At 36.7% G+C, this 24386-nt stretch overlaps 1 protein-coding gene across 18 annotated transcripts in view; it reads left to right on the top strand.

Moving 5' to 3' along the window:
* The window catches only part of c2cd5 (C2 calcium dependent domain containing 5), a 41458-nt gene that overhangs the window by 6050 nt on the left and 11022 nt on the right, over positions 1 to 24386 (top strand). For 6 of the 18 annotated variants that reach the window (XM_073850002.1, XM_073849997.1, XM_073849991.1 and 3 more), the window contains exons 8-20: positions 1435 to 1589; positions 8563 to 8651; positions 8744 to 8782; positions 9547 to 9655; positions 11424 to 11477; positions 16143 to 16257; positions 16885 to 17055; positions 20941 to 21132; positions 22018 to 22204; positions 22312 to 22476; positions 23722 to 23862; positions 23946 to 24009; positions 24105 to 24166. In XM_073850002.1, the coding sequence (XP_073706103.1) occupies positions 1435 to 1589; positions 8563 to 8651; positions 8744 to 8782; positions 9547 to 9655; positions 11424 to 11477; positions 16143 to 16257; positions 16885 to 17055; positions 20941 to 21132; positions 22018 to 22204; positions 22312 to 22476; positions 23722 to 23862; positions 23946 to 24009; positions 24105 to 24166 (1543 nt within the window). Of the gene's footprint in view, positions 1 to 597; positions 772 to 1434; positions 1590 to 6387; positions 6589 to 8562; positions 8652 to 8743; positions 8783 to 9546; positions 9656 to 11423; positions 11478 to 16142; positions 16258 to 16884; positions 17056 to 20940; positions 21133 to 22017; positions 22205 to 22311; positions 22477 to 23721; positions 23863 to 23945; positions 24010 to 24104; positions 24167 to 24386 lie in introns of all 18 variants that reach the window. The other 12 variants (XM_073850006.1, XM_073850005.1, XM_073850008.1 and 9 more) reach the window with 11 other exon arrangements.

Genomic DNA, 24386 nt, shown 5'->3' with positions numbered 1-24386 from the left:
TGTTTATATATGTAAATGAGTATGAGGGTATGTGTGTATTTATTTTATGAGTTGTTGTTTTATAAGTTCTACAGAAGTGCATTCTCAACACACAAACATACCACACCTCAATCCTATTCTCCCCTGCATGTCCTCTATCTCCCTCTTGCTCTTACTGTCTTTTCCTTTGGCCTTCCTGCATGCTGCATTTCTCTTGCACCAGCATGTTTTTGCATTAGATGGCTTAAAGTTTAAAAAAGTTTTGGTTGTGCATTTCTAAACTAGTCGTTTCTTGCATCCGGAGTGCTGCCTTGAATATGTTGTGTTTTGTGTTTGTGTTGTCTTGCACCGTGCCCTCTAGGAAGCAAAGAATATTTGAACGAGTGTGACCTGCCTAACTAGACAGCATTTTTGACGCCGTCTAGGTAGTCAGCTCACTAGGTTTTGAGATACAGCCAAAATAGACTTTTCCCATCGTCGGTTCTCCATGCGCTGTGTGCGAGTGCATGTTTGTGTATGTTATTGTCATACGTCTGTTTGCATTCTCTGTGAATGTACAGTACACAGTGTGTGCGTGTTTGTTTGAAATGTATGAACTATGCGTGAATGTGTGTGTAGCTCTCCGCAGGCTGCTCCTTCCACTCTCGGATGTCGCTCCACACACAGCAGTCCAGTTCACAGCGCGAGCAGTCGTCTTTCTCAGGGCTTCTCCGTTTCCGTCCCAACACTGCTGTTCGCTGGTATGAAACCCAGACACAGGAGCTCAGAAGCCCCCAGAGCCAGGCAGTGTAGGCAGGTACCCCACGACCCCCCCATGACCCCGTCACGACCCTGCCACGGACCTCTCACCTCGTTCTTCATTGGCAGACAGCTATGACATCACCAGCCCCCCACCCCTTCAGCTGCCAAAGCAACCTCGTTTACAGATTAAAAATGCCTCTGACCAATCAGTAAGCTGCATTCAGCTGTCACTCAGAGTATATCCAATCAGAGGTTTCAGTTGGCTTCTGTGTTTTTTAAGTTGTGCGCGTATTTAATTTTTTTTGGCAGCGTTGAAGGCAATAGTCGACCCTTGTTGTCAAAGCGTTGTGCTTTGGTTGGCTGAAACACGCTTCTTGTTCATCTCATATGCGTCCTGCCTCTTTTTTTCGGGTTTTCACCGTATTCCATTTTTTTTCTTCATTTACTTATCCCTGCCCGCTACCATCAAGTGCTTTCCTGTCTCTTCCAGACATCCTCACGCGCTCTACCCTTTCAGCAGCAAGCAGACAACACTCTTTCTTTCTTTCTTTCTGTCTTTCTTTCTGTCTTTCTTTCTGTCTTTCTTACAATTTCTCTTTCTTCTCCTCACACACACACATGCAAATGCTCAAGCACACACACGGGCACAGTCCTCATGTATGACCCTGTGAGTCCGTGTGTGTTGATGGAGTGTGTTCCTCCTTGCTCTGACAGGCCAGGGTTTGGGGAGGAGGCCCCAGGCGTCCCGCTATCCTCAGGACCCCCCACCCCTCTGAGAGCACAAACCTTCTCCTCCTTCTCCCCCTCCAAGTCCTACAGTCGCCAGTCCTCCTCCTCTGACACCGAGCTCAGCCTAACCCCCAAAACCGGTAAGATACCCGACCCCACCTGACCTCTGGCACTCTACCAGACTCTCTGTCTCTCTCCACGGGCCTTGATTTTAATCAATATCAGCCGAGAGGCAGAGGGTGTAGGGCACAGTGTCTGTTTATTTTGTTTTGTTTTGTGTTTAATCCATTTATGTTTGTTGTTGCATTATTACTTTATCTGTGTGTGAGACGTTTATTTTATTTGACTCAAGGCTGTGATTTCCTTTTTTGTATATTTGGAATGTGAAGAATATCAACACTACCATGCCTTGCCTATGTGAATCAGCCCCTTTTAAACAGCTTATTGTTTTTCATTTTTTATCTTTCCAGGGATGCAAACTATGTGCTTTTCCTCAAAATCCACAGTTTGTTATACAGAATAGGTCACTTATTTTGTTTCATGCTGAACCAGTGAGCTTTTTACCACAAGGTTAAATTATTAAAAGGATAGTTCACCCAAAAATTGAAATTCTGAAATACCTTTGTTCATGTTGTTTTAAACCTGTGTGACTTTATTTTTCTTCTGTGGATCATAGAAGGTATTTTGAGAACTGTCTCAGGGTTCTTTTTCCATACAGTGTAAGTCAATGGGGTTCAGTGTTGTTTAGTTCCCAACATTCTTCAAAATGTCTTCTGTGTTCTTCAAAATATATTTTTTTGTGTTCCACAGAAGAAAAGTCATATAGGTTTTCAATGGCATGAGAGTGAATAAATGATTACAGAATTAGAATTTTTTTAAACATGAGGCCTCTGAATAGGTTTTTTTAAGATGTAAGGTTAATATTTATCTGGACTTTTATGTCAGAGTTTTTGCTTTTGCTTTGGAGATCATAGGCTTGACTACAACAATGCAAGCACATATGTGACCCTGGACCACAAAACCAGTCTTAAGTCGCTGGGGTATGTTTGTAGCAATAGCCAAAAATACATTGCATGGGTCAAAATTTTTGATTTTTCTTTTATGCCAAAAATCATTAAGAAATTAAGTAAAGTTCATGTTCCATTAAGATTTTTTGTAAAATTCCTACTGTAAACATATCAAAATGTAATTTTTGATTTGTAATATGCATTGTTAAGAACCTAATTTGGACAACTTTAAAGGTGATTTTCTCAGTCTTTTTGATTTTTTTGCATCCTCAGATTTCTGATTTCAAATAGATGTATCTCAGCCAAATATTGTCCTATCCTAACAAACCATACATCAATAGAAAGCTTATTTATTGAGCTTTCATATGATGTATAAATCTCAGTTTTGTCAAATTTAACCTTATGACTGGTTTTGTGGTCCAGGGTCACATATAGTCTGTATAAATGTTTGTGGTGAGTACTTGAAAAGCAAATATAAAGTGTGGCTTTTGTTTGAAGACACTCCTGATAAACATTTTTCAGCAATGTCAATGTAACACTTTTTGTTGTTATAGTGACTATAAAGAATGACATGCTAATGAACACAAGAAACATAAGGCAGGGATGTGATTTTTCCGGATTAATCCGGAATTCCGGATTTTTCGACCTGAAAACGTGACCTATGTGAATCATGCAGATCTGTAAAAAAAAAAGGAGAGGGGAGGGGGGGGGGGTTAACTGGGCCACAGCGGGCGGCACGTCAGATGGCAAAGAGATGCATTTTTCCTTCCTTTCCAAGTATCAACAAGGACGTATTTGCGACCGTTCGCAAATGGCGGATGGCGAAGTATGATTAGTCAGATCACCTGTCAATCAAGCTCCCTGCTGCGCAGTGTAGTTACCTCAGTCGCTCTCGCGCTACAGTGGTATCATGACAAGAACGGATGATCTTGGTATATATTATTGCTTGTGTCTATATATAACCTATAAGTTACTAATTTGACTTTGTTGTCGATTGATTAGATCGATTTTGAGTGATTTTCCACTATGGCAGGATGTTTAAGCTGCATTAACATTAACTTAACGTTACTTGTATTTGCTAGCTATTAGGGATGCTCATTTTGGGTAATTTTCCCAACCGCAAATCATTATCCGATTATTAACCGTTAACTGATAAGATGGTAAGTTAACACTTTTCAATAAGGTTCATTCAGCGCTGCCGCTCCCACCACGAGCATCACGCACTGTGTGTAGGCTACGTACCGAGTAGGCTACTGAGCTGAGGGGGCACCAAAAAATTGTCTAATGAAAAATCAATAATTATATTTTAATTATTATATTAAATATATAGCTCACTGAATCTGATGGCCGCAAATAGTTTCTCCCGAAATCTAGAGCGTGCATGACAGAGGGAGAGAGAGCAAGAGACCGCACGTGTGTGCCCCATGAAGCATATGTAAGACACACTCTACATTATCCCGCTTATTACATGGCTACCTACAAAATAAATTAATAATTTGACAAAATATTGATTTTAAAAGGAGTTGATTGATTTAAAAACGATTTTTATTGCTTCCGCTAAAGAAAATAATCCGTCTCACTTCTCGTACTCAAGTAGAAGTACAGATACTTGTGTTAAAAAATACTCTGGTAAAAGTAGAAGTACTAATTTAACTTCTTTACTCAAGTAAAAGTAGCCATGCGAATGATAACCCTTTTTTATGCAAAGCTAACGTTACCTGGACCACACAAATGTACAAGCTGAGAAACCTAAGTGGATATCTTCTTTTGACATGAACATTTGCATGTTGCACATTTAGCAGTTAAAGTTGGGTAAAAATGTAAAACTAAAATAAGTTAAAAATATTTTTTTTTGTCATGGTTGTTGTTATAGAGAGAGGTGGTGATGGAGCAGTGGACAAGACACTTGCTTTTGATTCCCACTGTTACACATCCACCAAATAAGTTATGTCATACTGTACAAAAAAAGTTGCACGTTAAATAAATAACAATGTATTTTTTGTTCAAGTAAGTTGTTATGGGTCCTGCTTTACTATTCATATAGATCCGCTAAGGGGGGGGTAAGTTAGTACAATTCTAAGGGCCCACGCCTTTTAGGGGGCCCCAGAGATCTGCTTTCGTGTGGTAGGGGGGGCCCAACCTCATATTTTGTCATAGGGCCCAAAATTGCTAGCGGCGCCCCTGGATCCGCCACCAGTTTGATCGGCTTTTGGGGGGGGGGGGGGGGGGGGTCTTAGTATATTTTACTGCTTTTTTGTCCTTAGCCAATCACATGCCTGATAAGGGCATGGTATAATGTATATAACTGAAACGCTTCAGTTTTATATTTTACCTTTATCCCTTTCTCTCTCCCACGTGTATTACACACCCTTCATGTACAATAGTGGCCAAAATGATTAGAACACTAGTATTTTAGCTACACCAGCTACATATACTTTAAATTATTTCTTTCTTTTGCTGTAGTGTGTCAGTAGGAAATATCAGTTTACATTTCCAAATATTCATTTTGCCATTAAATGTAATAATCCAGTGAGATTTTTGTTTGCACAAGGAGCCTGACAACAGCAGTGCTCCACACAGAGATCTGATCTCATCATCATCCAGTCTGTCTGGAACAATATGAAGAAACAGAACAAACTGAGACAGACTAAATCCAGAAGAACTGTGGCAACATCTCCAAGATGCTTCAAGAGTCCTGCCTGCAAAGCTACAGCACTGCTAAAAGTTTTAGGCACTTGCGTAAAAATGCTGTAAAATGAAAAATAAATAGATTTTTCTTTATCAATTAACTTCAACATTTGGTGTGACCATCCTTTGCGTTTAAAGCACCTTTTACCGTAGGTGCACTTGCGCATAGTTTTTCAGGTAGCTTTGCAGGTAGGTCTCTTAAAGCATCCTGGAGACATTGCCACAGTTTTTCTGGATTTAGCCTGTCTCAGTTCGGTTTCTTCATGTCATTATAGACAGACTGGATGATGATGAGATCAGATCTCTGTATGGAGCGCTGGTTTGTGCAAACAAAAATCACTCTGGATTATTACAGTTAATGGCAAAATGAATTTTTGGAAATGTAAACTGATATTTCCTACTGACACACTACAGCAAAATATAGAAATAACTTAAAACATTAAAACCATTCTTAGATTGTGAAAATACTAATCTAATCATTTTGGCCACCACTGTATTTTACACCCCAAAAAAAATCATTTTCATTGATGAAATGTTACTGTCCTAGTTCAGCTTATCGGTTTGTTTTCATGTGTAAAACAGAAAGAAACCCTTTTTGAACCTATTTTACCTATTTTAGTTTTCTGAAGTCATAAAGTAGCTTTGATGGATTACAAAAGTTTTTCTGGAAATAAAACCCTAAGAAAACCCATTTTATTTACCTCTCATCAGTTTGCATCCCTGTCTGTCTGTTGTTCAGTCACCCCTTATTTTTTTTCTCATATGTGACCCTGGACCACAAAACCAGTCTTAAGTCGCTGGGGTATATTTGTAGTAATAGCCAAAAATACATTGCATGGGTCAACATTATTGATTTTTTCCTTTATGCCAAAAATCATTAGGAAAGATCATGTTCCATGAAGATTTTTTGTAAAATTCCTACTGTAAATATATCAAAATGTAATTTTTGATTAGTAATATGCATTGTTAAGAACCTAATTGGACAACTTTAAAGGCAATTTTCTCAGTATTTCGATTTTTTTGCACCCTCAAGTTCTAGATTTTCAAATAGATGTATCTCGGCCAAATATTGTCCGATCCTAACAAACCATACATCAATAGAAAGCGTATTTATTGGGCTTTCATATGTTGTATACATCTCAGTTTTGTAAAATTTAACCTTATGACTGGTTTTGTGGTCCAGGGTCACATATGTTTTCATACCTGTCCTCCCCAAACTTCTCTCTCATTCTTTCTCTGTCAGTGGGAATATTTCAGTGTCCCAGTACTCCCGCCCTTGAGTCTGAATCGTCTCCCCTCCCCTCTGCCCATCTGTCCTGTCACTTACGGCCTGGGATGGCCTCCAGGAGTACAACTCCTCCCCCACTCCATGTCAGCCAATCAGACACAGCCATGCTGAGAAAGAGCGTGTCTTTCAGTGAGGAACTGCTGCTGGCGGCCTCTGGTAGGACACAACCACTGCTGCCCCCATGACCTTTGACCCTTGGTGCAGTGACTGCATCCAATGTGACCACACCAACCCCTGTGTTGCCCCCTGGCAGAATATCATGCCCGTCTCTGCATAAATCGTACTAACAAATGGATTTTTTTCCTATTTGCCCACATCTTTTGGCAAATGCACTTTGAGTCCATGTTATGAAAGAGCGGTGTGGTTTAATGTCTTATAAGCTCTCTGATTGAACTAAACCCAACCTGCATGAGTTCTTTCAGTCTGACTGCAGGTTAGATTTCTCTGCCAATGGAAGAGGAAACTAGAGAAAAACAAACCAGCCCTCAGTCGTCTCTCATTGGCTGGTTTCATAAAATCTAATTTCCTAGTGCCTGGGCTCTGAGCTTGTGTGTCTGAAACTATATTAATTGTGTCTTGATCTGTCAAAAAGTAATAACTTGATGAAACTGACCAGCTAGTAAATGAATAGAGTACTTTTTTGCCTGCGGTTAAATGTTATTTTAAATAACATTTTAAATAACATGTTATTTATTTATATGAGTTTTGAATATTTAAAATGTGTTAATATGTGCAACTAATTACACTGTTACATTTTTAAAATGGATATAAAAATATCTAATTGAAGTTTAGATATTTATATGAGACTGCTGCTCTACCTAATAGGGTGTAGAAAATCACTAATTATCTACAAAAGGCTATAACCACCAAATGAATTACACTACTGTTCAAAAATGACTGTTTCAGGTCAGTAAGATGACAGTAAAGACATTAATAAAGTTACAAAAGCTATTTCAAATGCTGTTTTTGTTTTACATTTTATAGCCACAATTGAAGTCATAAGTTTACATGCACCTTGCAGAATCTGCAAAATCTTCATTATTTTACCTAAATAAGAGAGATCATACAAAACACTTATTTATTTAGTACTGACCTGAATAAGATATTTCAGATAAGATATTTACATATAGTCCACAAGAGAAAATAAGTTGAATTAATAAAAATGACCCTGTTCAAAAGTGTACATACACTTGATTCTTAATACTGTGTTGCTACCTGAATGATCCCCAGCTGTTTTTTTTTTTTTGTGATAGTTGTTCATGAGGGACCTGAACGATTGAACATGAACAACTATCACTAAACAAAAAAACACAGCTGTGAATCATTCAGGTAACAACACAGTATTAAGAATCAAGTGTATGTAAACTTTTGAACAGGGTCATTTTTATAAGTTCAACTATTATTTTCTCTTGTGGACTATATGTAAACATCTTTTATGTAAAATAAATCAGCATTATAATGATTTCGGAAGAATTGTGTGACACTAAACACTATGGCAATGGCTGCTGAAAATGCAGTGTTGTGTTCACAGAAATAAATTACACTTTAAGTGTATTCCAATATAAAGCAGTTGAATTTGTAATCATTTTTCAAAATATTACTATTTTTACTATATTTTTGATCAAGCAAATGCAGCCTTGTTGAGCATAAGAGATTTTTTTTTAAATATCTTACTGAACTTTTGAACAGTAGTGTATTTTAACCATTTTATAAATGCACATAATTTCCCTATTAAGGTATTCTGGTGAAACCTTTATTTCCAAATAAGCTTATAAATGCTCCATAGGTATTGTAATATTCCTTTATGCATGTTTGTTTCATACTTCGACAACAGCATACAAACGCACAATAAATAAATAAATGTACCTCTCAAAAGTTGTGCTTATGCTGATATAAATTAGTGTTCTGCTTACAAGTCAAGAAACCAAAATATTAATAAAGACTTAATATAGGCTGAATTGGGTAAACACCAATTTTAATGAATTATGATTATTCTTGTGCATGTAAATGCAGCAATAGGCACACAAAGAGGTGAACGTATGCGAGTTCATGGACTTTTGTAACATTGTGCGTTGGGTTGTTCAGAGTCTTTCATTTCCCCTGTATTTTTCTCTTCTCCTTCATGAACAGGAATGGGAAGTGGTGGCAGTGCAGGGAAGGAGGCAGGGCCTCTTAAAGCTCTTCTGAGGCAGCAGACGCAATCAGCACTGGAACAGAGAGTAAGAAAAAGACATGCATTAATATATATATACAATCAAGTTTATGCACAAAAGTCTAACTGGAGATTATGATAATTATATTTTATTTTCAGGGGGTTTCATCATCCTCTGAAGCGTTTGTTAGAACAGGGGTATGTCTGGAAAGGGCATGCCGAATGTTTTCTGATTGTAGAATCGTTCATGTTTCCCAAACTCTTCCCTGTTTGAGAATTTTTAAAGTGGACGACCCGCATCTCTTCTGATGTCCTGATGACTTCATTATCAAACCAATATCACATCAGTATTGTGACTATTGGTTTGGGCGCCATGTGGTTATGCACCCGTTTACATGGAGAATGTTCTAGAACCTTTAACAGGTGCTAGGAAGCTCTCATGTCTACAAAGTTTTGCTGTGATCTTGGTCCAGGGGAAAAATGTCTTATGAAATACTGAAATTAGAGATCTTGATCTGAGTCTTCATACTTACATGAATGAGAAAGAAACATGTACTGGTAACAATTTTGTTGAGGCTTTTAATCAGGATTTCATGCGTATTTATTATGCATATGCATACTGTATATTTAATTGGTAAATTGTAAGTAAAAGAGCGTGTATGAGCATCTTGTTAACAATTGTTGAACCACTTAGATCTACAGATAAGTCCTGATGCATTGCACTTCAGAGTTGTTACCCAGTAAAAGAGCCTGTCTCCTACAGTGTCTGAATTTCTATATCTCTGCATGAGTCTTGTCTTGCATTTGCTGAATATTGACAGTGTAATGGCATGACCCACAGGTTTCAATTCCTATGCTGTAAAATCTCTAGTTTTGTGTGAAGATTTCAGTACAGAAGTTTATCTGTCTTCATGACATTTGCTATCTGTATGATCCCTCCATCACCGTTCTGTGTGTTTCAGGAATACCCTTTCTTCACTTTGACTGCCTTCCCTCCTGGCTTTCTCCTTCATGTGGGAGGCGTAGTCAGCGCACGCTCTGTAAAGCTTCTGGATCGAATTCACAACCCAGGTAAGACGGCTCATATTACGCAAGCACAAACATAAATGCACCAAATATAAGATACATTAACACAGTTTAAAACAACACGAAACCTAATTTTAAAAACATTTAGTGTAGTAAGAAACCAATTTGGCAGCGCGCATGTTTTCGCTGTATTTTCAATTTCAGTTCTTTGTACACTGTATGTTCTGCATCACTTGCATCATTTCTTGGCCTTAATGTTTTGTCCTCTCCAGCATATGATGCTCTATTAATTTTATTTGCTTATAGAAGATTTTAAGTCATCCATCTCCCCTAAACATAATTTTTGCCTATTGCATTTTTACACTATTAGCACATGCACAAAAAATTGCTAACAGTGCATTATAGAGATTGGCATTAATACCATTTGAATCAACCTTTAAAATACTGTATTGTATAATATTTTAATATCCATCTCGAACAGAAAAGTGGCAGATTTTTGCAACAATTTACAATTATTGAACTTGGATGTCTCTGCATCCTTTGTAAAATTGCATTAAGCTAACAATGCATATTATAAAATGTAATAAATAATTATTAGATTTTTTATTTATTATAATGATTGAAATTGTTTTGTTTTATGAAATTTAATTAACTGTAAAAAACTATAATATTCTAAAATATAATTACAAGTTTAAAGAACTTATTTGTATTTTTCAATCTAAAATGCTGATTTGCTGCTCAGTTATTAATAATGGTTCTTGTTATCATTGTTGAAATTTTGTAGGATTCTTTTATGTATGCGCATATTATGTGCTAAGCAATAAAAATTTTACTAATATGGGCGCTCAGTCTACAAGGACTTTGATTAAATTAAATAATCATGAAATAGACCAAAATAATAAAATAGACCAAAAATCATGACCAAATGTTAAATTTCATGGAAAAAAAAAATATTTTAAATGCTTGTCAGAGCAAACTTGACATCCCCATTGCATGATTAAAATTAAAAAAAAAAAATTGTCTCATTTCTAATTTTCATTCCCTGCCCATCCTAACACTTGTCTATTCTCGCTTTGACCATAACTCATCACCTTTTTGTGACTTGCATGGATTCAGGCTTTAAGCTAACCAAGCTTAGCCATTACCTACTAATTTACATTCTGCATGCTGGCATGTTTCCAAATTAGGTATCACACAGAGAGGTTGTTATTTTGTATAGTGGAGTGTAATTAAAGGGAGAAAACTTAAATTAAGCACTGAACTAGGGCTCACAGGGTGTCTGTTGTTTATTTTTCTTAATTGTAACTTACAGATTACTGCAAACACACACAAACACCCACAGTTGTTAATCCACATTATACAAATGAAACACATTTACTACTACATCCTTGTATGAATGTTTTATTAGTGTGCGAGTGTGTGCGCATTAATTAAAGCATGGTTTGGTTGAAGGAGCCGCTCATGTAGTTTTTATTGTAGATGTGCTGGTTTAGAGCCTCTGACATAGTGCTGCTGCATGCTTTTTTCTCTATCTCTTTCTCTTCTTCTTTCACTTCTTTCCCCCTCATTCTCTCTCCCAGACCTCTATATTCTTCCTCTCTTCTCTCTCGCTCTCGTTCTCGTGGTCACCCTCTCAGATAACTCTTGTCTGACTTTGCAGTTCCTGTGGAGTGGTGTTGTCTAGTGTTGTGTTCTTGTTTGTAGTTGGTGTTTGGTTTTCTTTTTCTTTTCTACTCTCTTTCTCTCTCTCTCTCTTTCTCTCTTTTTCTCTCCGCTCCTTTAACCGATCTACTAATGTGGCGATTTGGCTCAGCCTTGGGTAACACCAGATCATACAAACTGCTAGACTGGAATAGTTTCACTGCAGGTACTACCCTACCCTCAGTCCTGCTTTTCACACACAAATACACACACACACATGCAGCCCCTGGCAGCTCAGCTTTTACAAACTTACCTAATGATTAAAACATATCAGTTTTGAATTTTTAATATTCTCCTGTGGTCATTCTTAAAATGAAAGATCACCCAATAATTTAGTTCTGTCACCATTTACTCACCCTCCTGTTTTTCAAAACCTGGATGATTTTATTACTTCTAAGAAAAACAAAAAGAGAAGTTCAGCTGCTGTTTTGATTAAAATGAAAAGTACAGCTTGTAAAGACCTTCCACAACATGCTTTGTGTTGATGCCACCAAACACTGTTTGTTCTTGCCTGTCTTGTAATTCAATCTGCAGTAGAAGGGAAAGATTATCAGTGAGAAATATCTTCAGTGCCTGTCTGTGCGTCACAAAAAGTTGAGTAAGAATTCTGAAGACTTGGAATGTAGCGCTCATGGGATGTTTGGACTTATTATTTGTGACCCTGAACCACAAAACCAGTCTTAAATAGCACGGGTATGTTTGTAGCAAAATTATCTTTTTTTGTAAATTTTCTTATATGCCAAAATCATTAGGATATCAAGTAAGATCATGTTCCATGAATATATTTTGTATATTTCTTACTGTAAATATATCAAAACGAAATTTTTGAGTAGTAATATGCATTGCTAAGAACTTAATTTGGACAACTTGCATTTTGTCAAGGGCATAAACGATTGTATATTGCAAACTTTTTCACACATACACAAAATATTGGTATCATGCGATAGACCTCCTTTTTGCTAAATGACTTTGCCTCTAGAACCCCTAAAGTTAATCCAACTGTTTGTTAAATGATTAAGAAAATGTAAAAAACCTACTTTTGCAAACTGTTCTCTGGACTCTTTAGGTCAATAATTATCAAAAATGTTGAACTTCACCCTTTGGGAAGCTATAACGGGTTTATTTAGAAAAGGGGCCTGTCCAAATATACTCAAAAACCTATAAAGCCTGAAGAAAGACTCAAAACTTCACGAAAGCCTGTGAGTATATCTGACGGCATGCAAAGTTTTAGGGAGATCGGACCACAGTTGCCGCTATAACAGTCACAAATGTTAAAATACCAGGATCTGCAAAAAATGCTTTCTTAATCATTGATTTAGGTGGTTACAGGCTTGCTAAATAGTATGTAATGTCTTTTTACATATGTGCTTAAATGTCTTAAAGTGCTTGAACACTGGTAATCGCTGCTTGCAGCTATATTTCTTATTTTGTCCCTTGAGCCTTATTTTTATGAAAAAGAGCAGCGTGAACATTCTTTCATGCAATGCAAAAGGAGATTTTTGAAAGTAATGCAGGTTTTGAACAACAAGAGGGTCAGTAAATTATTAATTGTAATATTAAAGTGTGCTTCCCTTAATACATGTTATTTTTTTTAATCAATACATATTCACAAGATAAGATTTTTTTTGTCAAGAGTGATTACAAATACATTTAAAGATGAATAAAGTGTGTAAACAGAATCATTTATTCTTTACACATACAATCTCAAATGCACACACAGACTCAAGCCTTTTCTCAGTAATGTGTGTTGCATGAGCTGCCATGCGCTGTGCTTCTGTATGAACGTGTGCGTCTGGCAGCTGCTGCATGTTTTAGCTCAATGCGTGGCTGCTCTCTGCTCTGGCTGATCATTCCTTGATCCGCTTTGATTGCGCTTCACCTGACCCCTTACCCAGCATCCCCTGTTCCCTGATCACATGATCTATCAGTTCAGTGAAGTGGACTTAGACAATGTTCTACTTTCAGTCTCATAACCACTGTGACCTTGGCAGTGCTGCTGCCTCTGTGGTCATTGTTGCTTCCCTCTATTAAAATAATAAGGATTCATACATTATGGATTATGTTTGTGTAAGATGATTCGTTGTCTGGAGTTATACATGTCGGTAGTGGACATTTATAAAGACATTGGGTTTCTTGACTGGATATTTCTTCCTCCTGTTTTTCATTAATCTTTTAGTGTTTTTTGACTGCTCAGGATCTGTAAAAAACCTTCCTGATGTGTGTGTTTGTGTTTGTGTTTGACCTTCCTGATGTAAGAATAAAAGCCATTTGACACAAATATTAAGATAATTTTTAATAATGATAATTGATTTTAATAATTGAATTAAGTATTACAATAATGCAGTTGCAGTTCTTGGTTTTAAGGCATATTTATTTGCCAGTATATTTTATCTAGCATTGGCATAAGTGGCACTGGCATAAGTTGTTTTTGACCTCTTAAAGGAGCTGTTTTTCTACAAATTGAGCATGCTTTATATTTACAATAGCAATTGAATGCTTGGATAGTTTAGAAGAAAGTTAATTTTGGATGAAAATTACAAGTCTACGAGTGGTTTGAATCGTATTATAGCAGTGGTAAGGTGAGCATCAGGCCATAATTTCTTGTTTTTGCACTTTCTTCTGCTTCTGATCTCTTTTCCGCTGTGCACTTCTCTCTTTAACGTCACTGTTATTTGTCAAACTCCCTCCTCCTGTTGGCTGTTTATCCAGGATAGGATGGAGTTTGTCCTCCATTGGGAAGCATGACTGCACTAGCAGGGGAATGCTCTGCCTACTGTTGTAGATTAGTTCATGAAAGCTGTCAGTAAGGAGAATGGCAAATCACACCACTGTCCTTTTCGTCCTCACCATCATCATCGTCTTCCTCATTCTCCTCGGCCCTCTCCTAGTTTGTGGTAAACAGGCAGGGGAGTTTGCTTTTGTGAAAACCCCTTGCTCTCAGAGAGCGTGAGCACCTGTGCGTGCATGTGTGCGAGTGTGTGTGGGAGAGAGAGAGAGAGAGAAAAGCTCAGGTACTAGCCTTGTTTGCGTTAGGGCCTGATTTGCTCCATCTCTGAAGACACTTGATATTTGTCACTGTTAATAATATACAGTATGTCAAAAAAGTGAGTACACCCCTCACATTTCAGCAATAATTTTAGTATATCTTCTCAAGGGGCAATACTATAGAAATGAAACTTGGATGTATTTTAGAGTAGTCAATGTGCAGTTTGTATAGCAGGATAGATTTTATTGTCCTCTGGAAATGACTCAACATACAGCCAATTATTGTCAAAATAGCTGGCAACAAAAGTGAGTACACCCTAAGTGATAACATCAGCATGTTGTTTAACCATGCAAAGCCACATGTCCTATGCATCATGTTTATGTTTTTGTCTGCTTGACAGGACCATACAAACTTGTGTATCTTATATTAGAGCAGTTAAAATTATGTGCTTCAAGTACAATTCTCTCAAACTGACCACTGGATGTTCAACATGGCATCTCATGGCAAAGAACTCATTTAAAGGATTTGAGAATTAGAATTGTTGCTCTCCACAAAGATGACCAAGGCTATTAGAGGTTCAGTAACACCCTGAAACCGAGTTACACTACAGTGGTTAGGGTCATACAGAGGTTTTCCGAGATGAGTTCCATTCGGAACAGGCCTCGCAAGGGTCGATCAACGAAGTTGAGCACTTGTTCTGTGCGTCAGGCTGGAAACCTGGCTTCAAAAAACAGATGCATGAGTGATGCCAGCATTGCTTTAAAGGTTTCAGAAGTATAAGGTCAGCTTGTCAGTGCTCAGACCATACGCCGAACACTGCAACAAGTCGTTTTGCATAGACGTCGTCCCAGAAGGAAGCCTCATCTGAATCTGGCTCACAAGAAAGCCTGCAAACAGTTTGCTGAAGACAACCTGTCCAAAAGCCTGAATTACTGGAACCATGTCCTGTGGTCTGATGAGACTATAAGATAAACTTGTTTGGCTCAGATAGTGTCCAGCATGTGTAGCGATGTCCTGGTGAGGAGTACCAAGAAAATTGTGTCTTGCCTACAGTCAAGCATGGTGGTGGTAGCATCGTGGTCTGGGGCTGCATGAGCACTGCTGGTACTGGGGAGCTGCAGTTCATTGAGGGAAACATGGATTCCATTATGTATTGTACATTCTGAAGCAGAACATGATGCCTTCCCTCCAGAAACTAGATTATAATAAAATTTATCCAAATTGAATTTCTATAGTATCCTATATGAGGATATATAGTAAAATGGTTGCTGAAATGTGAGGGGTGTACTCACTTTTGTGCTATACTGTATATACATCTAAGTTAATAAAACAGTTCTGATGATGTTTTAAGACCTGTTTTACACCACATGTTCAAGCAGCTGCTCAACTACATGTGCTTTCAAGCTGACTTTATTCTCTCTAGAAAATAAAGTGAATTTCTCGATTTATTATTTCCTTTAATAACGGTGTGAAACAGGCCTAAAGGCCCGCTGACACCAAAAGTTATTAAGTTATTCAATTAATAAAAATAACCCTTATGACTGGTTTTGTGGTCCAGGGTCACAATTCTTTATTGTAATTGTTAGAATTATTGTCATTGGTGTGAACAGGCCTTAGTGCTTCAGACATCCTTGCAAATCCTTGGGTCTCAAATTTCAAATATAACATATATACTGATATATTTAATAATAATAAACAAATAAATCAATTTTAGACAAACTTTGTGAGTTGTGCCAAATTTGGGAGCGACCAGAAACCAGCTAACAGGGCTAGTATGCTGCTAGAACGAGAGGGGGTGTTTATGTGCCAATGGTGTGCGTGATGATATAAATATGTTTGTTTCAGATGAGCCAGAGACACGGGATGCATGGTGGGAGGAGATCCGTCAGGAAATAAAGTCACATGCCAAAGCTCTCGGCTGCCACGCTGTGGTGGGGTACAGCGAGTCCACCAGCATCTGGTACTTAAACACATACAATCCACAACTCTGAGGATGTTTTCAATTAAAATGGATGTTTGGATTAAAATGAGAAAGTTTGCTTTGGTTGTATTTGAAATAATTTTAAAGGATTAGTTTCCTTATAATTTACTCACCCCATGTCATTCAAGATGTTCATGTCTTTCTTACTTCAGTCATTAAGAAATTAAGGTTTTTGAGGAAAACATTCCAGTATTTTTGTCCTTATAATGGATTTCACTTGTTCCCAACAGGTTGAAGATCCAAATTGCACTACCTTTTTGAACCAAAGTACACAAACGAAGAACTAACCACCCATGACTTTTCTAACGTGATTATGCAATGTGTGAAAACGCACATGCGCATCGCAGAGCCAGTGCAGGATGAGCATTTGTGGTTAAAAGTATATTTCCTTATTCCTTGGCTGGGATCATGTAGAGCCATTTAAAGCTGCACTGAAACTGCAATTTGGACCTTCAACGCGTTGATCCCCATTAAAGTCCACTATATGGTGGATGTTTTCCTCAAAAACCTCAATTTCTTTTCGACTGAATAAAGAAAGACATCCTGAGACATTCTTATTCTGTCCTGTCATGAGAGGTTCTGAATATGTGCTCTTTGTGTTTGCAGTGAGGAGGTGTGTATTCTATCAGCGTCAGGCACCGCAGCGATCCTCGGCTCTCGGTTCATGCAGGACGGCCCGCTGGACAGCGAACACAGGTTGTCACGGCAACCCCTTTGTGTCTTTTCTACAGGGTCAGAGAGGGTCGAGGGGGATATGGGTAGTTCAGCCTCACTAGGGTAGGTTATTGACACGCACATACACATACACACACACCTTTGGCCCCCTGCTAAGGGAATCTTAAAAGAATAGTTCACCCAAAGATAAAAAGAAAATGTGATCTATTAACTCTCCTCTGATCCCTCATGTCATATGAAACTTCAAAAAGGGTTTACCATGAAAAAATCCATAATTAATAATTCAACTTGTTTGCTTGCTATATCCTCAGTCTTATACAGTCATACAATAACTTTAAAGGATTAGTTCACTTCCAGAACAATAATTTACTCACCCCCCTTTCATCCAAGATATTCATATACATCTTCAGTCATTATGTTTTTTGAGGAAACATTTCAGGAATTTTCTCCATGTAGTGGACTTCTATGGTACTCCTGTGTTTGAAATTCCAAAATGCAGTTTAAATGCAGCTTCAAAGGGCTCTAAATGATCCCAGCCAAGGAAGAAGGGTGTTCTCTAGCAAAAAAAAAATTCAATTTGTACATTTAACTGCATTTAAACTGCATTTTAGAAGTTCAAACGTATGGGCACCATAGAAGTACACTATATGGAGAAAATTCCTGAAATGTTTTCCTCAAAAAACATAATTTCTTAAAAGTAAATTATCTGTAATTTTTTGTTCTGGAAGTGAACTAATCCTTTGCACGAAATGACAGTTCACCCCATCTGTTTTCTAAATCAATGTTGTAAATCTTATTGTAAACATGAAATATTTTTTTGATAATCCATTACTTGTGGATATGTCACTACTTCTGTTTCATTATGACGTCAACAATAAATTTAAGTCATTATTCACCCACTTTTTCCTTAATGCAGTACAGTAGCTCTTCAAGTTGGCAAGAAACAGAAATTGTTACATATATCTGAGTGCACCTGATTGATTGATTGAATTGATTAAGTTGTTCTGAATCAAATCTTATGTGAACAGATGTTGTGAGGGGGAGGGGAAGTTAATATTTTTGATGAAAACAAAAAAAGATATAACAAACACTGCAGTATTGTCAATTTGGATTTCATGGTGAAATTAAAAGCCAAAAGGTTTGGAACTACACGAGTGTGAGTAAATCATAACTTAAATTTAATTTTGGGTGAACTTTTCCTTTAATCTCAATACTAAACAATACTAATTAAATTGGTGTGTGTGTGTCTGTGTATGTGCTGAGGATGTTTTTTTACAGCTACTAACCAAATTAAGTCCTGAGGGCTAAACCATTTGCTTGTCTCTGCATATGTTTGTTTTATGTTCAAAAATAATAATCTTTACAAATTTGTATGCTTACGTAATTACTGTATTCAGTTTTTGACAGGGCTGGACCAGAATATTCAATTATTCGAATATTTGTTCGGTGGGTTGGCATTCGATTTAAAATTTTGAGATTCGAATATTCTTTTTTGTTCATACACCTTGCATCCCCTGCGAAACGGGTCTCATTCGTGCTTAAATACCTATGAAGAAGATAAGACTGCTGTGCCACTTACACAGACAGCTAAAAAAAAAAAAAAGGGTGAGAGAGAGAGAGAGATTGAGCAATATTTGAGAGACACTATAAAGTACAGTCGTGCCCACTTGAATGGTGGAAACAAATCTAAGGCTGTGACTGTCGCATTGACAACCGCACTCAACCGCGTTCAAATGCACACAGTAGGCTAAAGCTGACCGCAAAGACCCAGCAAAAAGTAAATTACCATGAATGTGTCGGGGGGGAAAAAGTAAGGAGATATTTGAATTATTTATTAATAAACTAGTATTTGACACAAAGATGAAGTTGACGATCCTGACTCGCCATTTGCTCATTGGACGCGCCTTTAATGCCTAAATGCACATTTATGGATTAGGCCTATAGCTAATGAAAGAGTTTTGTTTTCGATTTGAATTATTTAAATTATTTGTTTGCAGTTCCGGATGATATATTAGTCAGGGGCGTAGATTTAGGGTGGACGGAGGGGTGTCCCCACCAATATCCTCCGACCATTGAAATGTCCCCACCAATAATTTAATCCACTTAAAAAAAAAAAAAATCGCGCTGTCAACATTAACCTAGACATGCAGAAAGGGATAAATCACGTTCTCTCCTTGAGTCCTCCCGCCCCCAAAACACATATGAACATTTTGATTGGCTGTGCCTTTCCCTGCTATCATGTGAGAGGCTATGGCTGAGTTCAGATACAAACAGCGCCAAATGCAGTTGATTTTTTTTTCTCCGTGCAAGAAGGTGTGTTGGGTGACATACATGTGAGGATGGCAGCAGCAAAAAAATAAATAAAAGAAGCTAGGCATAGGCTAAGGAGCTTTTTTTTTCAAAGAAATGTGTAAGTGACTTCAAGTTCGCTAGTGAATCCATCAAAGTCCATCAAAGTAACGACATCAGTTAACGTTAATGCTAGTGTTTTTTTGCTAGGGGGGTGGAGTCATAGGTCCCCACCAATGTCCAGAGCAAATCTGCGCCCTTGATATTAGTCTTACCTTTATGAGCAAAAATGAAGTTTCACATCGCACCACAAAGCGCGCTTCAGCTTTACTCTCTGCACAAACGATTGGATATGCGCCTAATAGCACACACCCATAGGTTAAACGATTCAACTAATATTGTGATATGCTTTAAGTTTTTTACATCTATGGATTTGATTTGAAATCGTGATGACTCGAGAAGGTTAAATTGATCTCTCTGCCGCTGGCCGCTTGGTCGTTACTTTAAAAAACAAAAACTTAAATTTAACAAATAAGAAGTGTTCCAAATATATTTCGAAATTAACTTTATAACCTAAATAAACGAAAATAAATGTAATCACTTTGCTATTAAAAACAGCAGCTGTGTAATGGGGAAGAGAAAGAGAAAAAAAGACCGGTTTCAGTCGGACTCGGGCCAGTAATTCTGATGAGCTGTTGGAGAAGGTCCGGGCGAGGTTTTAGGAATTTTTGCAACGATTGTTTGTTTAATAGCAGATTTAACATTCTTATTTAGGCTAGTTTCATATTTCATATTTAAATGTATTATTTATTTGATTTATTTAGCATTTTGAAGGCTGCTTGTTCACTGACGGAAGTGCTCAAATAAACACGCACGTTTGTTAATAATGTTTGAGTCTCATTTATTTTGGGTTTCAAAATAATGTCTTTTATATATAGGCCTATAACCACAAACATTATATATAATGTATATATGTATATATGTGTGTGTGTATGTATATGTGTATATATATATATATATATATATATATATATATATATATATATATAATATTTATTTATTTATTTATTTGTTTATAAATAATTTTGATATAAATAATTTAAATATATATAAACACTGCACCATTTTTTTCGTTCTTCTTTTATTTAAATAGCCTTTACGGTGACAGTAATTACTGTGCTGCTAATTTTTGATTTGCGAGTGATTTGTTTCTTAAAAAAATGTTAGGCTACCTTATTAAAAGTATTGCTCTTAACAGAGCTGTGTGTTTTGTATCACTAGCGCGGTGTCCGTTCATGAAGCATATAAGCTCTGCCTGCGTGAGGCGCGCCGCTTCCAGCTCGCAATGTTCTATTACAATTTATTAATTCTGAACGTGTTATGTGTCCATATTGCACCAAAATGCAACACTGCACTCCCTTGGGTCCACAGCAAAAATCGATTGGATGAACTGTTCTCTACATAATATAAATGCAAACAGAAAGACATACAGAGATTCCTGCCTTTATTAGAGAGAAGAATATGTTCAGCCCTTCCCACCAAAGCTTCGAATATTCGGTGTTGATTACTACCGAAGCTTCGAAGCTCAAAAAATGGTATTCGGACCAGCCCTAGTTTTAGCTCATGTGGGTGCTTGGTTCTGTATGTGTGCCCTTGTGTTATATTTTATGTACTAATTACAGTGTTTATTTCTGTAAGATTTGAGGAGGTGGTGTCCCCTGGCTGTGGGTTTTGTCACATACCGTACGATGAGTTGAATATACCGTTTCCTGCTCAGCTCACCTATTGCTACTGCTGTCGCCGCTTCAAAGTTCCCGACGTTCTTTTCACCACGATCGACCTGCCTAATGAAGCCAACGTTACCGGGAAGGGCTGCCTGATTCAGGCCAGGTAGAACATGTACAGAACATCCTGTCTCAATGCTATACAGTTGAGGTCAAAAGTTTACGTCCCCCTTTCAGAATCTGCAAAATCTTAATTATTTTACCAAAATAAGAGAGATCATACAAAATGCATGTTATTGTTTATTTAGTAATGATCTGAATAAGATATTTCACATATATTTACATATAGTCCACAAGAGAAAATAATAGTTTATTTTATGAAAATGACCCCGTTCAAAAGTTTACATATGCTTGATTCTTAATACTGTGTTTTTTTGTTTAGTTGTTCATGAGTCCCTTGTTTGTTACAGTTAAACTGCCTGTTGTTCTTCAGAAAAATCCTTCAGGTCCCACAAATTCTTTGGTTTTCCAGCATTTTTGTGTATTTGAACCCTTTCCAACAATGACTGTATGAATTTGAGATCCATCTTTTTACAAAAGGCACTCACATGCAACTATTACAGAATGTTCAAAACCATGCATTAAGAGCCAGGGGGTGAAAACTTCTGAACAGAATGGAGATGTGTACATTTTTCTTGCCCTTCAGAGGCTGCAGAAGATACTTTCATGTTTCCCAGAAGACAAAATAAGTTAATTTACCCTGATTTTCAAACTCCAAAAGTTTTAACTCCCCAGCTTTTACTGCATGGTTTTTCCTTCTGGAGCATCAGTGAGCATTTAAGCCTTCTGTAATAGTTGCATATGAGTTGTCCTCCGTGTGAAAAGATGGATCTCAAAATCATAGTCATTGTTGGAGAGGTTTCAAATACACAAATGCTGGAAAATCAAATTTGTGGGACCTGAAGGATTTTTCTGAAGAACAGAGGTCAGTTTATTTCTCACAGTGCTCCGAATAGAAGGTCATCCACGTATTCTTTGCGTCTCACTGTAGGATATGCCGGACTAAAAAGAAGGCCCAAGGAGAAGGGAACGCCACAGCCATTAGTAATCTTCTGCCATTTCTAGAGTACGAACTCCACACACAGCTAATGAACAAATTGAAGCTACGAGGCATGAATGCTTTGTTCGGTCTACGTATCCAAATCAGCGTGGGAGAGACCATGCTGCTAGGATTAGCGGTCAGTGTGCAATTACCAATAATGCTCAGTGCATTTATTGTACTTTATTAAATATGAATGTATGTGCTGCTGTTTTAATGCTAATAGCTGTTGTTTGCTGCATCCAGTCTGCAACAGGAGTTTATCTGACAGCTTTACCTAGTCCTGGAGGAATCCAGGTTGCGGGAAAAACTCCCAGTGACATCACATATGAACAGCATATTTCCAATATGCAGAAGAAAATCAATGACACCATTGCTAAAAACAAAGAAATGTTTGACATCAACCCTCCAGTAAGTACATACACATCAAGTGTTTTCATTTAATTTATTGATTTGCTTAATTCTTAATCTTTATTTTATCCAGCTATTTCGCTTAAAAAAAACAGCTAAAACATTGTTTTTTTACTTTTATTGTGTTATATTTTATTTTATCCAGCTGTTGCACTTTCAAAAACACAGCTAAAACAATTGTATGTGACAAAATGTATTTTATTTATTTTATTCATTTATTTATTTATTTTATTTTTTAAATGTATTTAATTTAATTTAATTTATAATTTTTTCATTATTTTATTTCAGTTGATTTTATCCGGCTGTTCCTCTTTCAAAAACACAGCTGAAACATTATTTTTTAAATTGTATTTTATTTTATATTTTATTTTATCCAGCTTGTTCCTCTTTCAAAAACACAGCTAAAACATTTTTTTTGTATTATTTAATTTAATTTTATTTTATTTTATTATTTTATTTTATCCAGCTGTTCTTATTTATGAACAGTTTTATTTATGTACATTATTTATGTTCTTATATTTTATTTTATCCAGCTTTTCCTCTTTCAAAAACAAAGCTAAAACATTATTTTAATTTTTTTATCCAGCTGTTCCTCTTTCAAGAACACAGCTAAAACATTGTTTTTTAAATTGTATTTCATTTTATATTTTATTTTATCCAGCTGTTCCTCTTTCAAAAACACAGCTAAAACATTTTTTTGTATTATTTAATTTAATTTAATTTTATTTTATTATTTTATTTTATCCAGCTGTTCTTATTTATGAACAGTTTTATGTACATTATTTATGTTCTTATATTTTATTTTATCCAGCTTTTCCTCTTTCAAAAACACAGCTATAACATTGTTTATGTTCTTATATTTTATTTTATCCAGCTTTTCCTCTTTCAAAAACACAGCTAAAACATTATTTTAATTGTTTTTATCCAGCTGTTCCTCTTTCAAGAACACAGCTAAAACATTGTCTTTTATTTTTATTTTATATGTATTTAATTTAAATTCAAATTTATTTAATTTTTTTATTATTTCATTTCATTTCATTTTATCCAGCTGTTCCTCTTTCAAAAACACAGCTAAAACATTATTTATTTTCTTATGTTTTATTTTATCCAGCTGTTCCTCTTTCAAGAACACAGCTAAAACATTGTTTTTAATTTAATTTAATATTTAATTAAATAATGTTTTTTTTTCACCTGTTTCTCTTCCAAAAACACAGCTAAGAAATTATATTTTTCCCCCAATCATAGGAGGTTGTTGAGGAGATCATTGGTTCGCCGATCCCTGAGCCCCGTCAGAGGTCTCGTCTCTTTCGTTCTCACTCAGAGAGTTCAGACGAGGTGTCAGAACTAGACCTATCCCATGGAAAGAAGGATGCCTTTGTGTTGGAGGTATGTTGACTTGTACTAAAGATTGATTTGAGAGATGAACATGATGCAGGAAATGCATTTTTAATATTTTAATACTCTTCTAGATTGATGACACTGACGCTGTGGAAGATATACATGCACTTCTGACTGATTCCCCAACACCAGCGGGTACACACGTCTACTAGACCACTGTTGGACTCTATTCTGTTCCCTAGGCTATATATTCAACTGTGAATATGTACATTCTCTTGTCTTATATTCAGGATTCTACAGCTGCAACACTGAAATAATGCCTGGGATTCAGAACTGGACTTCAGCTATACAGGTACCGTTCATCCCAGTGCACCTGTTCATTTCCTGAAACGAGTAACCAACAGTTTTTTTTAATAAAGCCAGATTGGCAGCAAGAGCCATTTCAAACCACAGCACAGATATCAGTTTTATGAGCAGCATTTTTATATATGTATATAAACAACCCAAGTTTACCCAGGGTTACACTATTAACAATGATGACAATTACTGTTGCCCTAATATTTGCAGACAGG

The sequence above is a fragment of the Garra rufa genome, chromosome 11, assembly GCF_049309525.1.
Source record: "Garra rufa chromosome 11, GarRuf1.0, whole genome shotgun sequence".
NCBI lineage: Eukaryota > Metazoa > Chordata > Actinopteri > Cypriniformes > Cyprinidae > Garra > Garra rufa.
This window is presented reverse-complemented; position numbering and strand designations above follow the sequence as displayed.